Source organism: Podarcis filfolensis (assembly GCF_964270895.1).
Source record: "Podarcis filfolensis genome assembly, chromosome: 2".
NCBI lineage: Eukaryota > Metazoa > Chordata > Lepidosauria > Squamata > Lacertidae > Podarcis > Podarcis filfolensis.
Genome location: NC_139605.1, coordinates 9,162,369 through 9,177,663, shown reverse-complemented (window position 1 = coordinate 9,177,663; position 15,295 = coordinate 9,162,369). Strand labels below are relative to the sequence as shown.

The following is a 15,295-nucleotide window of genomic DNA, read 5'->3' as shown; positions in this document are numbered from 1 at the left end:
ACCTGCACAAAGGTTTATGCCTTGATAATCATGCCTCCAGCAAGAGAAAGCCACGGAAAATTAAATGATTGAAATAATAGCATTTGAGAGATGTAAGGGAGCTTGTAGGTGGTCCAGACTAGCCTTCAGCAACCCGGTGCCCTGCAGACGTTTTGAAACACAAATCCCATCCCCCACTGGACTACTGTGCTGCCTTCCATGTGGGGTCTCCTTTGCGGCTAGCGCAAAATGCGTCCGCTCAGTTACTGACAGGAGTGAGACCCTGACTGCATATGATGCCTCCACTCAGAGATCTTCCAATTTGCAAACAGGCCAAGTTCAAGGTGTTGCTATTCGGCCCTTAACACCTCGGGACCAGTTTGCTTTCCGAATCGCCTTACCATATTTGACCACTTCATTCTGCAGAACCAGCACTTGTTACGGGTGCCACATACGGTAATACCCATTCTGCTTGTGCAAGAAATCTTTTAACATGGCAGCATTTACACTTTTGACACCAGGCAGGCAATTTTGCTGTATTCTTTTTGGCCCTTGCTTGAAACATTTTTGTGAGGCAAGCGTAGCCAGACATGTAGAAGTTACCTGTGTTTTATCTTTTTTAAAAAACAAAAAACATGTTGATTTTAATCTTTTGAATTTTGGTTTTATCAATAATTTAAATTTTTAGAGGGGTTTTTAAAAAAGCAATAAAGCAGTTTAGAAATTAAATAATAGTAAATAAGGTCTTTTCCAATCCAGCCTAGCTCAATACAGGATGCAACTACACCATCTCTTGACAGATGTCTCTCCAGACTTTGCTTAAATTTTCTAACAGGATAATCCTGTACATTTTGACTCAGAAACAAGACTCATCATATAAATGGCGTCTGTGGAAAAAGCTTCTGGCATCAATCACACCTTACCAGAAAAGGGGAGCAATGAATAAGAGGAGCAACTCCCCTATGTGGAAAAGTTGCAACACTGGGGTCTTTTGGTTGAGGGGAAAGGTGAGGAAGAGGGAACAGGCTAGAGGCATGTACAGTTTTGCCCAGTGTACAGAAAGCACTGGAAACTTGTTGTCATCCAACGAAGCTGAATGTTCTGGAAGCCTGCGCCGCCCAGGCCACGCGACGCAGAGGAGGTGGTGGTGGTGCACAGGTGCAAGGCGAGAGTGTGGGACCAAAAAACGGGACATTCTGGGATCTAATCAGAAGCCGCGATGGCTTCTGTAATTCAGGGATGTCCCGGACAAATTGGGACAGTTGAGCGATAGGACGCTCCAGTCGGGCAAAAGCACCTGAGGGGGAGAAAGGCTGGTGAGGGACATGTCCCCAAGGGCCACATAGAGTGTCCCAGAGGACCACATCTGGCTCAAAGGCCGGAAGTTTCCCATCTCTATCATAGGTAAAGGTAAAGGGACCCCTGACAGTTAGGTCCAGTTGTGGCCGACTCTGGGGTTGCGGCGCTCATCTCGCTTTATTGGCCAAGGGAGCCGGCGTACAGCTTCCGGGTCATGTGGCCAGCATGACTGAGCTGCTTCTGGCAAACCAGAGCAGCGCACGGAAACGCCGTTTATTTTCCTGCTGGAGCGGTACCTATTTATCTACTTGCACTTTGATGTGCTTTTGAACTGCTAGGTTAGCAGGAGCTGGGACCGAGCAACAGGAACTCACCCCGTCGTGGGGATTCAAAACGCCAACCTTCTGATCAGCAAGTCCTAGGCTCTGTGGTTTAACCCACAGTGCCACCCATGTCCCTATCTCTATTGTACAGGATTAAAAAACCCAAGAGTTGATTCATAGTCTCAGCCAAGCCACACGGCCTCTTGTCTGATGAAGTGAAGCCTTCACTTCCTGTTCCTCACACACTCGCTGCATCATGGGAAGGGAGCTTATGAGCTGTTCTTATTTTTATTTTTTCTTTGTGTTTTTATATTGTGATTTTATCTTGGGAACAGTGCAGAGACCTGCGGAATTGAGTCATCTGCTTGGACACCCTGAGAACAGGAAACTGAACTTGATAGACCATTGACCTCCTGCAGGGTTTTCTCACTTTCTGATTTACTGTTGAATGTGGTCCAAATTTCCCAAGATTGATCGGAAGGCTGAATGGAGCAATGAACACGTCCTTCTGTGAATGTGTGTGTGCCACCTGTGTGGCCTAATAATAATAATAATACTTTTAATAATACAGTGGTACCTCGGGTTAAGTACTTAATTCATTCCGGAGGTCCGTTCTTAACCTGAAACTGTTCTTAACCTGAAGCACCACTTTAGCTAATGGGGCCTCCGGCTGCTGCTGCTGCTGCTGCGAGACTTCTATTCTCGTCCTGAAGCAAAGTTCTTAACCCGAGGTACTATTTTTGAGTTAGTGGAGTCTGTAACCTGAAGCGTCTGTAACCTGAAGTGTATGTAACTCGAGGTACGACTGTAATTTTATTATTGATACCCCACCCATCTGTCTGGGTTTCTCCAACCACTCTGGGCAGCTTCCAGCAAAATATAGAAACATAATATAATGTCAAACATTAAATACTTCCCTAAACAGGGCTGTCTTCAGATGTCTTCTAAAAGTTAGTTGTTTATTTCCTTGACATCTGATGGGAGGGCGTTCCACAGGGAGGGTGCCACAGCTGAGAAGGCCCTTTGCCTGGTTCCCTGTAACTTCACTTCTCTTCTGAATAAATGCTCCCTGGGACTAGAAGTGTATGGTAACTACCATCCTATTGCAAATACAGGAAGCTGGTTGCGCAAGACGACCATTTCCCCCACCCGATCCCATCGTAACAGTTCTCTTTCCCCTACTCCAAGCTTTCCAGAGTAGTTTTCGGTCATGCATTTTACTACCCAACACAGGTTCGTTTCTTTATTAATATCACCAACAATGTACAAATGAATAAAAACAAATAGCAGGATTTGCTTCCTCGTTCTTTTAAAAATTCATTTGAAGAATATACATTCCCTGGTGCGACAAGAACTGCCTTCCAGGGTCTTGAACAACTGTGACTGTGTTATTTGTAACAACAACCCTGGGATGTAGGTTACCAATATTTGCCTCCCTTTCTTGGCTAAATGGGGATTTGAACCTAGATCTCTCAGGTCTTAGTCTGAAACTAATAAAACTGGAATGATTTGACAAAGAAAGGATGAAATAAGGCAGTTTTATACATTTTACTTCCACCAGCCCATCTACTTGAAAGAAGTACCCTAGCTGCTTATCTACAAACCCCTTTGGTTGTTGTTTTTTTAAAAAATAGAAGCTACCAACTGGGACAGAGAGGAGGAAAGCATTTTTGCAGAGAAAGACGCAGCAAAATAGTCTGAATTACCTGGAGGGCACCAGGCTGAAAAAGGCTAATAAACAGCATGGCTGGGAATGTGCTCTGTGAGCATACAATTTTCATTTTACAGGATTTTCCACCTATGTGAGTTCTTTAATCGAGATCAGTGGTTCCCAAAATGGGCAGTACCACCCCCTGGAGGGGGGGATTTCCTAGCTGGGGGCTAAGAGGCAACAGGAGAATTGGAAGGAACCCCAGGGGTCATCTAGACCAACCCCCTGCTGTGCAGGAATCACAGCTAAAGCATCCACGACAACCATCCAACCTGTTTAAAAACATACAACAAAACAGATCGAGTTCACCAGTTTGTTAAATAAATTAAACTAAGTCATTCCCAAGCCAGAATTAAGATTGCCGGAAGAAATATCAACAACCTCAGATATGCAGATGACACAACCTTGATGGCAGAAAGTGAGGAGGAATTAAAGAACCTTTTAATGAGGGTGAAAGAGGAAAGCACAAAATATGGTCTGAAGCTCAACATCAAAAAAAGGAAGATCATGGCCACTGGGCCCATCACCTCCTGGCAAATAGAAGGGGAAGAAATGGAGGCAGTGAGAGATTTTACTTTCTTGGGCTCCATGATCACTGCAGATGGTGACAGCAGTCACGAAATTAAAAGATGCCTGCTTCTTGGGAGAAAAGCAATGACAAACCTAGACAGCATCCTAAAAAGCAGAGACATCACCTTGCCAACAAAGGTCCGTATAGTTAAAGCCATGGTTTTCCCAGTAGTGATGTATGGAAGTGAGAGCTGGACCATAAAGAAGGCTGATCGCCGAAGAATTGATGCTTTTGAATTATGGTGCTGGAGGAGACTCTTGAGAGTCCCATGGACTGCAAGAAGATCAAACCGATCCATTCTGAAGGAAATCAGCCCTGAGTGCTCACTGGAAGGACAGAGGCTCCAATACTTTGGCCACCTCATGAGAAGAGAAGACTCCCTGGAAAAGACCCTGATGTTGGGAAAGATGGAGGGCACAAGGAGAAGGGGACGACAGAGGACGAGGTGGTTGGACAGTGTTCTCAAAGCTACCAGCATGAGTTTGACCAAACTGCGGGAGGAGGTGGAAGACAGGAGTGCCTGGCGTGCTCTGGTCCAGGGGGTCACAAAGAGTCGGACACGGCTAAACGACTAAACAACAACAACAAGTCATTTGAATTGGATTTTAAATCAATGTGCACTTAATTGTTGCTGTTTAGAACTTTATTGTGTTAAAGGAGTTGTGCAAACTGCTATCCTGAATAATGCTTTTGAAAGGGTATGGGGTGGGGCACTGGGCACAAGTTTATCAAAACAATGGCCCGAAAAAAGTTTGGGAACTGCTGATCTGCAGTCAGGATAGGGAAACCCGTGAGCCCTCAGAAGCTGTTGGGCTACAACACTCATAATTCCTGACCATCAGCCATGCTGCCTGGGGCTTAAGGGGACTTGATCCAGAGGAGAGCTCTGGGTTTCTCCAACTCTAGCGTAAAGAACATGTGAATGACATTTGAAGCACATTCCATTTGATCCAGGAAGCCCAAGGACTGTGCTGCTATACAGTGGTACCTCAGGTTAAGATCTTAATTTGTTCTGGAGGTCCGTTCTTAACCTGAAACTTCTTAACCTGAGGTAACACTTTAGCTAATGGGGCCTCCTGCTGCCACCGCGCGATTTCTGTTCTCATCCTGAGGTAAAGTTCTTAACCCGAGGTACTATTTTGGGGTTAGCGGAGTCTGTAACCTGAAGCGTCTGTAACCCGAGGTACCACTGTACAGTGTAATCACATGTCAACCCTCTCTCTGGAGCGGCACCACAACTGGAACAGCAGTGCGTCACAACCGGCTGGAATTTCCAGGGACCCCAGGAAATGCTCAGGCAGAGCCTTCATCTGTTCCCACGGGAGTTTCTCCACCTTTGTGGGTTATCTGATGCTTAGTCAGGATTGCGCTTCGGCTAAAGCTCTTCCCGCACTGTGAGCACTGGTACGGCTTCTCTCCCGTGTGCACTCTTAGGTGCGAGGTCAGGTGGTCGCTCCGATGGAAGCTCTTCCCGCACTCCGAGCATTTGTACATCTTCTCCTCCGTGTGGATTCTTCGGTGCAAAGTAAGGTGCGGCCTCTGGCTGAAGGACTTCCCACACTCCAGACACTGGTAAGGTTTCTCCCCGGTGTGGATCCTTCGATGCAAAGTGAGGTGCGTGCTCTGATTGAAGCATTTCCCGCACTCCTGGCACTTGTACGGTTTCTCCCCGGTGTGGATTCTCTGGTGAGAGGTAAGGTGCGTGCTCTGGCTGAAGCTCTGCCCACACTCCTTGCACTTGTACGGCCTTTCCCCTGTGTGGATGGTGCGGTGGATGGTCAGCCGCCTGCTATGACTGAAGCTCTTCCCGCACTCCAGGCACGTAAACGGCTTCTCTCCCGTGTGGGTTATTTTGTGGAGGATAAAATAGGTGCTCTGGCTGAAGCTCTTCCCGCACTCCAAGCACTTGTATCGTTTTTCTCCTGTGTGCATTCTCTGGTGCTGAGAGAGATGCCCGCTCTGCCTGAAACTCTTCCCGCACTCAAAGCACTGATAGGGCCTCTTCTCGGTGTGGATTCTCTGGTGTACGTTAAGGCGTGACTTAGAACAAAACATCTTCCCACACACAGGGCACTTGTTCCTTCTCTTTTCCTCCTGCACATCTACTTGGGCAGTTTTGTGGGCCTCCCCATCTTTGCTGGCATTGGACGGACTCCCGCGCTTATCTCTGGTGGACGTTTTCCTGCCTTGCTGCCTCGTGGCTTCATCTTGAGTACTGGTGCTGACATCCACGTCTAGATCTTCCATTTTTGTAGACGCTCCTCCTGGTTCGCCTTCGTTTTCCCTCTCCCAGTGTCCTCCTATTGGAGCAGAGCAAGAAATGAGAGCCAAGGGGAAGAGACACCAGTTAACAGGAACATTATTTCATCAATCCCCAAAAGAAGCAAGCAAGCATTCCCTATTGACAGATAATCTGGGCCTCGGCCCAGTAATAATATTAATATTAATAATAATAATATTAATATACCCCGCCCATCTGGCTGAGTTTCCCCAGCCACTCTGGGCGACTCCCAATCAAGTCTTAAAACAATACACCATTAAATATTAAAAACAGGGCTGCCTTCAGATGTCTTTTAAAGACAAGATAGCTGCTTTATTTCCATCACATCTGAAGGGAGGGCATTCCACAGGGCGGGCGCCACTACCGAGAAGGGCCTCTGTCTGGTTCCCTGTAACCTCACTTCTCGCAATGAGGGAACCGCCAGAAGGCCCTCAGCGCTGGACCTCAAGTGTCCAGGCTGTATGATGGGGGTGGACAAGGATCATCTAGTCCAGATCTCTACAATGCAGGAACCTTTTGCCCAACATGGTGCTCAGGCCAGTGACCCTTAGATTAAGACTACAATGGTACCTCCGGTTAAGAACTTAATTTGTTCTGGAGGTCCGTTCTTAATCTGAAACTGTTCTTAACCTGAAGCACCACTTTAGCTAATGGGGCCTCCTGCTGCTGCCGCGCCACCGGAGAATGATTTCTGTTCTCATCCTGAAGCAAAGTCCTTAACCCGAGGTACTATTTCTGGGTAAGCGGAGTCTGTAACCTGAAGCGTCTGTAACCCGAGGTACCACAGTAGTAATGATAATAATACTTTGGGGGCTAGATGCTCCACCACTCAGCTTCTCCTCCCCAAAGGTTCTCCTCCTCATTTTCTCTCTGCTCAAGTACACATTGGAGGTTTTTAAGCAGAGGTTGGAGGGCCATCTGTCTCGCATGCTTTAGCTGAGATTCCTGCATTGTAGGGGGTTGGACTAGATGACCCCGGGGTCCCTTCCAGCTCTACGATTCTACGTTCACCTTACCCAGCGACTCTTGGCCATCCTCCTGCTTGACTCCCTGGGACACGAGCCTCTGTGCACTGTCTGAAGGAGCATCCTCTGCCTCGGGGAAGGTAGCGGCCCAGTCCATCAACAGCACCGACACCTGAAACGGTTAGGGATCCCAAGAGAGGTAAGAGGTGGGGCAATGGGTCAGTGCGCCTGGCTGTTAACCAGAAGGCTGTTGGTTCAAGCCCACCCCGGGATGGCTGTGGGCAGGATTCCTACATTGCAGGGGGTTGGGCTGGATGACCTCTGGGGTCCCCTCCAACAATACAATTCTATGAGAAACGGGCCATCTTGACCAGGGGGTGCCCTCAGCCTTGCCAAGTTCAATGAGGCAGTTTGGAACAGGTTTAAAGCCAACCCATATGCAAAAAGCACCATCTTGGCGCACGGTCCTTAAAAATGGTGTGTTTTTCGGGTTCTTCCTTTCCTAGGTTGGGAAGGGAAGTGTGTGTCATCAGAAGCCGGAGAATGATGGGCAGTGCCATGGATTAAGTGTCCCTGCTGCTCTTGAGCTTCACATCGCCCACCCTTCACCGGCAGGTTTCAAGGCAGCTTACAAAAAAAGTAAATTAAAAAATTAAAAACGGTGAAAAACATTTGTTACTAATATTATTATTATTATTATTAGGATTTTTGTGGTGGTGGTGGTGCTTTATTGCCATCCCTTCAGTAGCAGGACAGGTTGCAACACAGCTGTCAACTTTTCCCTTTTCTTGTGAGGAATCCTATTTGGAATAAGGGAATTTCCCTTAAAAAAAAAGGGAAACGTTGACAGCTATGGGTTACAACCGTTTAAAATCCAGAATTAAAAACAATTTTAACAGGTTTCAGACACCGAAACTGGGTGGGTTCCAAAAATACACGTGTGGGGGGTCAAGAAATAAGTGCACCTTTCGCAAGTTTGCAACCCCCGACCCGCTCTCCTCAGATCTTGGGGGTGCCTGAGAAGAAGAAGAAGAGGAAGAGGAAGAGGAAGAGGAAGAGGGAGAGGAAGAAGAGGAAGAGGAAGAGGAAGAAGAAGAAGAAGAAGAAGAAGAAGAAGAAGAAGAAGAAGAAGAAGAAGAAGACGACAATGCAGCCCTATCGGCAACACAAAACCTTTGAGGATCTTGAAAAACAGGATAAAACCTTTTTATAACTTGAACAGAAGTAAGAACATTTTATATAAAAAGACAAGCAGGATAAATCACTGATTGCACAGCTTGCTTGCTTGCTTGCTTGCTTGCAAAATCCTGCTGTTCAGGATCCACAAACTAAGAAATCTTCTTAGCCATCATCCTTTGCATATTATTCCCACTTTTGCCTTCCTGCTTCCCCGCTTCGGCTCTTCTCTCCTAAATCCTCTTTGAGCAAACAGGCTCCGCAGGCGCTGATCTCCACCACGAAACAATTCAATGAGCAGCAACACCCCTAAAAAACACACACAACCCTCTCCCTAAAAGAGGAGGGGCAGGAAATGACTTCAGCCCCATTGCAGATCTTTCCTTCCTGCCAATTCGCTTTTCTAGGGCTGCAAACTCGCACACTTTAACCCTTAAGCCGAATTGCAACGAGGCAAACCCAGAAGCTCATTGGGAACTGTAGTTTGCCCTGCACCCAGCACCCTTACACTACAGTTCTTATGTTTCTGTTTTTTTCGGGGGGGCGGGGAAGAGATTTGCTTTTAATGTATGATGTCTACACACGAGAGCCAATGTTATGTAGTATTTAAGGGTGCTGGATTAGGACCCAGGGGAGACCTGAGTTCAAATCCCTCCTGGGCCAGGAAGCTGGACGGGCAACTGCCTCTCAGCCTAGCCTACCTTGCAAGGTTGTAGTGGGGATCAAATGAAGAGAGGGAGAACCATGAGACCACTTATTGAAGAAATAAAGGTGAGAAATAAATACTATAATTAGCACATCAAATCTTTGCAATGGAGGAGTTCAGGGCGAAGACCTCAGTTCAAATCTCGCCTCTGTGCCCAAACTCCACAGAGTAAGGGGTCCCAATTGCTGGAAGCCACAGGAAAGCAGGGGGCTCTTGAGGCCAGATCCTGTTTGCTGGTTTCTCACAGGCATCTAGCTGGCCACTGTGGGAAAAGGATGCTGGACTCGATGGGCCATTGGCCTGACTCTGCTAACTCTCTTTTTTGTATGCGCACAGCTAGCAAGATGTTTGCCCGCGAAGCTGCTCCGTACCAGAGGTTAGCCTATTTGTTCACCAAGGCCAGTATTGCCTGCACGGGCTGGCAGCGGCTCTCTCGGGTGTCCAGCACAGAAAGGTCCTTCCCTTCGCCTTTTAAGTGGCCGATACCAAGGGGACCTTCTGCATGTCAAACATATGCTCTGCCACCGAACTACAGCCCCTAAAATGCAAGCACACTTAGGTTTTTATTTGCACTGTCAGACCAACATGCTTCCAATTTGGCACAGGCGAGGGGGTATTCAAAAATACAAAGGAAAGCCCCTCTGCGCTCTGGTTGTCACAAAGGGTTAAGCTGAGAGAGTCGGGATTTCTAGAGCGGCACTTCGGACGGAAATTGTTCTGACTATCGAAGGCCCTCCTCTTCCTTTTCTCCCCCTTAGCGACTCTATGGTGCTTTTCTTTGCTGCAAAGTAGAGGCTGGAAGAAGAGATTTTTCAGCTCCTGGGAGGGAATCCGGTAAGTGTGAAGCGCCTTGAGGCAGGAGCAGAGAGCTGGCCTGGAATAGGAAGGTTTGCTTTAGGGATCTAAGAGGACGCCCTGCTGGATCAGACAGACCCCTCCCAGACCAGCCTCCTGCTCTCAACAGTGGGCAGCCAGACCTCTCTGGGATGCTCAGAGGCGGCAAGGCAGCAGCAAACCTTGCTGCTCTCTGCCTCCAGCACTTTGCAGGTCAACTGCTCCTGAACATGCAGGTTCCACGGAGCTGTAATGAGTTTTGGAACATCCTCTGTGGATTTCTCTTATCTCCACCCCCCACCCCTTTTAAACATAAAGTCTATCAAGGACTATTCTTCATCATGGCTATGTCTTGCCTATATCTTGCTTGATATGTCTTCAGGGACATTATGTCAGGGGTGGTCAGAAGTCAGATGGGGGGGGATTTGCAGTAGATCACTAAGTGTCTCTAAGGCACCTTGATTGCCAGTTGATTAGAAATAGTAGCAACAACTCCTTCTCCCACCCTGCAAAAATGAAAGGACCATTCTGAATGTGAGAAAGCGCAGTGGGAAACCAGGACTGGACTCTTGAGTGAAAGGGCTGTAATCAGGGGGCCATCTGCACTATGCATTTAGCACAATGTAATTCCACTTTTAACTTCCATGGCTTCCCCCAAAGAATCCTGGGAACTGTAGTTTGTTAAGAGTGCTGAGAGGAGAGCCCCCTATTCCCCTCACAGCTACAGTTCCCAGAGGACTGAGCATGCTCAGTATGCACAGAATACGGACTGATGATTGGTGGGATGGAAAACATGGGGGCAGAGAATGGAATGGAGTATCCTGAACAGGAGTGTTCCACGCTCCAACTTTTTGCTGCAGATCCCACTGATTCTCTTTCCTTGCAGAGGCACCGGGCCTTATAAACAATCCTGGACCTGGCAGTTGACATCACTGAGAAACATGGGATAACGGTGTGTGAGTGACCCCTGCCAAGCCCCGGAGTTAAGAGGGGTGATGGCGTCCGAACGCAGGAATGCAGCTGTCTGGACTGTCCCCCGAGATGCCCTGCTGGAGGACACAGTGAAGACGGAGGCCCAGGAGGAGGCATCGGAGTCTGAACCGGAGGAGGCTGCAGGAACAGGCCCCTTGGCCGTCCGCTCAGAGAGCCTCAAGGAATTGTGGGAAGGGACCATAACAGAGCACATTAAGCAGGAACCCGAGGAAGTGCCTCAGGAGGAGTGCTGGGAAGCTCAGTGTCAGGGGCTCCTGAAGGCTGTGAGATCTCCACAGTCTGAGCCAGGAAACCTGCAGCTGGCCAGCAATGGCCCAAGGGACACGCAGGCTTCCTTTGAGGGGCGACCAGACATTGGGCGAGGCAGGGTGGTCCGCCACCTGCCCGGCCCTGGAGGAGACGTCCCCCCGCCCACCCACAGCATTTTGGCCCTGGATCGTGGGGAAGTGAAGAAGGAGGCTCCCAGCCAGGAGGTGGAGCGCCTGTGCTTCAGGCAGTTCCTCTACCAGGAGGCCGAGGGGCCGCGAGATCTCTGTGGGATGCTGTGGAGGCTCTGCCACCGGTGGCTGCAGCCGGAGAGGCGCACCAAGGAGCAGATCCTGGAGCTGGTGATCCTGGAGCAGTTCCTGGCTGTCCTGCCCCCGGAGATGCAGAACTGGGTCAGGGAAGGCGGGCCGGAGACTTGCGGTCAGGCAGTCGGCCTGGCGGAGGATTTCCTGGAGAGGCAGCAAGAGAACGAGCACGAAATACAACAGGTGAGAGGGCAGGAGAGCAGTCCTGGGAAGAACAAAACGAACAGTGGCAAGGAGCCCAGAGGACTAGCCATTGGGGCAGTTTTTGCTGACTGTAAATATGCATTGGACTGACTGCTCCCTTAGATCAGGCATAGGCAAACTGGGCCCTCCAGATGTCTTGGGACTACAATTCCCATCATCCTTGACCCAGTGGTCCTGCTAGCTAGGGATCATGGGAGTTGAAGGTCAAAAACATCTGGAGGGCCGAGTTTGCCTATGCTTGCCCTAGATGGTTCGAAGATGGGATCTGGCCGAATCAGCAGGGGTTGGCTGTATTGGCAAAGTAGAACCTCCAGGTTCTGAGGCAGTGTACCTTAGAACGCCACTTGCTGGGGGAAGACTAAGGATGGTGGGCAACACTCTCTCTGCCCTAACGGACCAGCTTCCACTGCTGTGAACAGGCAGTCAGTGTTGGTTGGAGAGAAGCTATGTGGACACAGGAGTGATGGTTTCCTGTGCTCCAGTTCCTGTCTTGAGATGGGCTGCCACATCCTGCCCCAGCTGGTTTAATGCATCCCCCTTCAAAGACAGCACAGAGGACAGCCTTTGCCTGAAGAAGGTCTCCTTGAGATTCTGGAGAGCTGCTGCCAGTCAGTGTAGGCAATACTGTGAAAGATGGGCCAATGGCCTGACTCAGTCAAAGGCAGGGAGTCTTTGGCCCTCCAGATGTTGCTGGACTCCCACTCCCCTGACCCTTGGCCATGCTGGCTGGGGGCTGATGGGAATTAAAGTCCTGTAGCGTCTGGAGAAGCTCCAGAGGTTCCCCACCCCTGAATCTCAGGCGATTTGCACCCATTTCTTTGTCTTGTTCTTTCTGCTGTTTCAGGTCCTCTGGCCCTTCAAGGAGAAAGCGGATGATTCCCCTGAGACTGACGGGGCTCTGTCAGACTCTGGTGAGTGGCCGCTCACCAAAGTGGAGGATTCGGCTGCTGATGCCCCTTGGCTGGGTAAGGAGTCTTTGGCTGGAGGGAGTTCTCTTGCGGAGCAGGTTGTGCAAATGAGGGGCCACCACAAAAAAGGCTCTGCCCACAGATCTAGTGCACACCAATTATTATGATTATCATTATGATTTATTTCATTTCTATACAGCTTTATATTTTTAAGAAAAATCTCAAAGCAGTTTACAGAATATTAAAACATCAATAAAACAATTTGAAGAAAGTCAAATATAGAGTACACAGCCAAAGCAACATAATTAACAGAAAACTAAAATGTGATCTTAAAGATAATAAAATGAAACATTACAAAGGAGGTCAAGTACAGAATACATATTTAACACAAACAAAGTTAACAAAATAAAAACTTAAACATTTTTTAAAAAACCGTTGCTAAGTAAAGTAAAATATAAAATGCACATTTGAAACAGCATAATTAACAAGAGAATAAAATATTACCATAAGCATGACACGGCTGTTTGGCAGGCACAAAAAGATGGGGCAAAAGAATCCAACTGTTAGGGTTTGTTGTCAGGCATAGCAGTGTCCCTCTGGTTCTCACCAGGAGCCTCTTTAGTAGAGCTGGTGAGTGTGGGCCCCGCCCCCTAGGCCTGGTGGAAAGGACTTTGCAGGGAGCAGCCTTCAAGACTCACAGCCAGGTAATCTAACTGACCTTATAGATGCACTAGCAAGCAGGATCTTTGAGGCCACTCTTAGGGCTTGTGTGGGTTCCTGCAGGTGGTCCTTCAAATAACTGGGCCCCAAACCCCTTCTTTGCTGTGTAATCTGATCCAAGCCATCCTTTCTTCCTGGTGAAGGGAAATCTCCCTTTGTAAGGATTCTCTGTTTTTTTCCAACAGACAATGAGAGGGCATGTTGGAAGAAGAATCTGCCAATCAATTCTGAAGGAGCTGAACTACGTTGGATGCTGCCAGGGAGATCAGAACAGACAGTTTCCCGTTATCCTTACTGGGGAGAAGCATCCGAAAACCAGCAGGAAACTCACCCCCATAATGAAGAAGGCAAATCCATTCCTTTCCAGCTCCCTGCCATGCCAGTCCAGCAAAGGTTCCTCAAGGGTGAGACATGCGCTGAGTGCGGAAAATCCTTTCGCTGCAAGGCGGAGCTCACTGAACACCAGAGAATGCACTCAGGAGAGAAACCCTACATCTGCTCCGACTGTGGGAAGAGCTTCTGCAGTAGGAATGTCCTGGTTGCCCATCAGAGAATCCACACCGGGGAGAACCGCTTCAGTTGCTCAGATTGCGGGAAGAACTTCAGCCAGCAGTCGCATCTTACGGCACATGAGAGAACCCACAGGCAAGAGAAGCCCTTCGTTTGCCCAGATTGTGGACAGAGCTTCAGAGGGCACAGCGGGCTTTCGGCTCATCTGAGAATCCACACGGGAGAGAGGCCCTACCATTGCCCAGACTGTGGGAAAAGCTTCCGGCAGAGATTTGACCTTAACCGACACCAGAGAATCCACACGGGCGAGAAACCGCACCAGTGTCCCGATTGTCCCAAAAGCTTCAGGAACAGGTCGGCTTTTGTCGTGCACAGGAGAATCCACACCGAGGAGAAACCATACCCGTGCTCTGGGTGTGGCAAGCGTTTCCGTCATCGCACGAACCTCCTCACGCATGAGAGGCTCCACACGGGAGAGAAGCCCTACAAGTGTACGGTGTGCGATAAGAGCTTTGTCGAAAGCTCGTCCCTCATGAAACACAAGCGAGCCCACACGGGCGAGAAGCCGTACAAGTGTGCCGAATGTGGGAAATGCTTCTCTCAGAACGCCGGCCTGGTTCAGCACGAGAAGATTCACACGGGAGAAAAACCCTTCCAGTGCCCAGACTGTCCCAAAAGCTTCCGGGACAAGTCGGCCTTTGTCGTTCACCACAGGACGCACACAAGGGAGAAACCGTTTCATTGCTCGATCTGCGAGAAGAGCTTCAGCCATCGCTCCAACCTTCTCAAGCACGAGAGAACCCACTCTGGGGTGAAGCCATACAAGTGCCTGGAGTGCGGAAAGGGCTTCACTCAGAAGTCAAGCCTCCTCTCGCATGCAAGAAGCCATCGGCCCCGTATACCTGAAGGAGCATCTCCACTCGCATCGTTCAGCCTGGGCATGGAGGTCCAGCTCCGTGGAGGGCCTTCAGGCGGTTCCGTCACTGTGAAAAGTGAAGCTATAGGGAACCAAGCATTGGGCCTTCTCAGTAGTGGCCCCTGCCCTGTGGAATGCCCTCCCCTCAGAGGTCAGAAAGATAAACAACTGCACAACTTTCCGGAGAAATCTGAAGGCAGCTCCGTATCGGGAAGTTTTTAATATCTGAAGTTTCATTGTATTTTTATATTCTGTTGGAGGCCGCCCAGAGTGGCTGGGGCAACCCAGTCACATGGGCGGAGTACAAATAATAAATAATGATGATGATGATGATGTATACATTGGCTTAGAGGGTGGGGAGTACCGTCTCCCGGGGCATCCATGGAGGAGCAAATGGCTGAACAATAAAATAAGGTCACCTGTCTGTTTTTAGAGATCTCCAGTTTCTTGGCATTTATTGCCATTATCAGTTGGCAACGAGGAATAGTAGCAGAAGTGTGTTCTTTTTATCTGGTGCGAAAGGAAGGGGAGGGCATCGGGCCGCAGTCGTGTCTCATTGCAGATAGCAAGACCATATTGCGAACGTCCTTTCTGTATCATTCAGTAATTAAATCCTGCAGGGATGAA

At 48.9% G+C, this 15,295-nt stretch overlaps 2 protein-coding genes across 3 annotated transcripts; one reads left to right on the top strand and one right to left on the bottom strand.

Annotated features, from left to right (window-relative positions):
- Positions 1-4,469: 4,469 nt before the first annotated feature.
- Positions 4,470-9,515, bottom strand: LOC310758099 (uncharacterized protein; the record flags this gene model as incomplete). Its single annotated transcript, XM_083604036.1, has 4 exons — positions 4,470-6,183; positions 7,181-7,301; positions 8,095-8,145; positions 9,498-9,515. 4 exons carry the CDS (start codon positions 9,513-9,515, stop codon positions 5,177-5,179), a joined length of 1,197 nt encoding a protein of 398 aa, XP_083460162.1. The 3' UTR covers positions 4,470-5,176.
- LOC310756568 (uncharacterized protein) lies at positions 8,780-15,092 on the top strand. 2 transcript variants are annotated; one of them, XM_083600859.1, is made up of 4 exons: positions 8,780-9,076; positions 10,732-11,593; positions 12,459-12,579; positions 13,428-15,092. In XM_083600859.1, exons 2-4 carry the CDS (start codon positions 10,841-10,843, stop codon positions 14,888-14,890), a joined length of 2,337 nt encoding a protein of 778 aa, XP_083456985.1. In that variant the 5' UTR covers positions 8,780-9,076; positions 10,732-10,840; the 3' UTR covers positions 14,891-15,092. The 2 variants fall into 2 exon arrangements, with proteins under 2 accessions (XP_083456985.1, XP_083456984.1); XM_083600858.1 differs by lacking the exon at positions 8,780-9,076 and adding an exon at positions 9,686-9,845.
- The last annotated feature ends 203 nt before the right edge of the window (positions 15,093-15,295 follow it).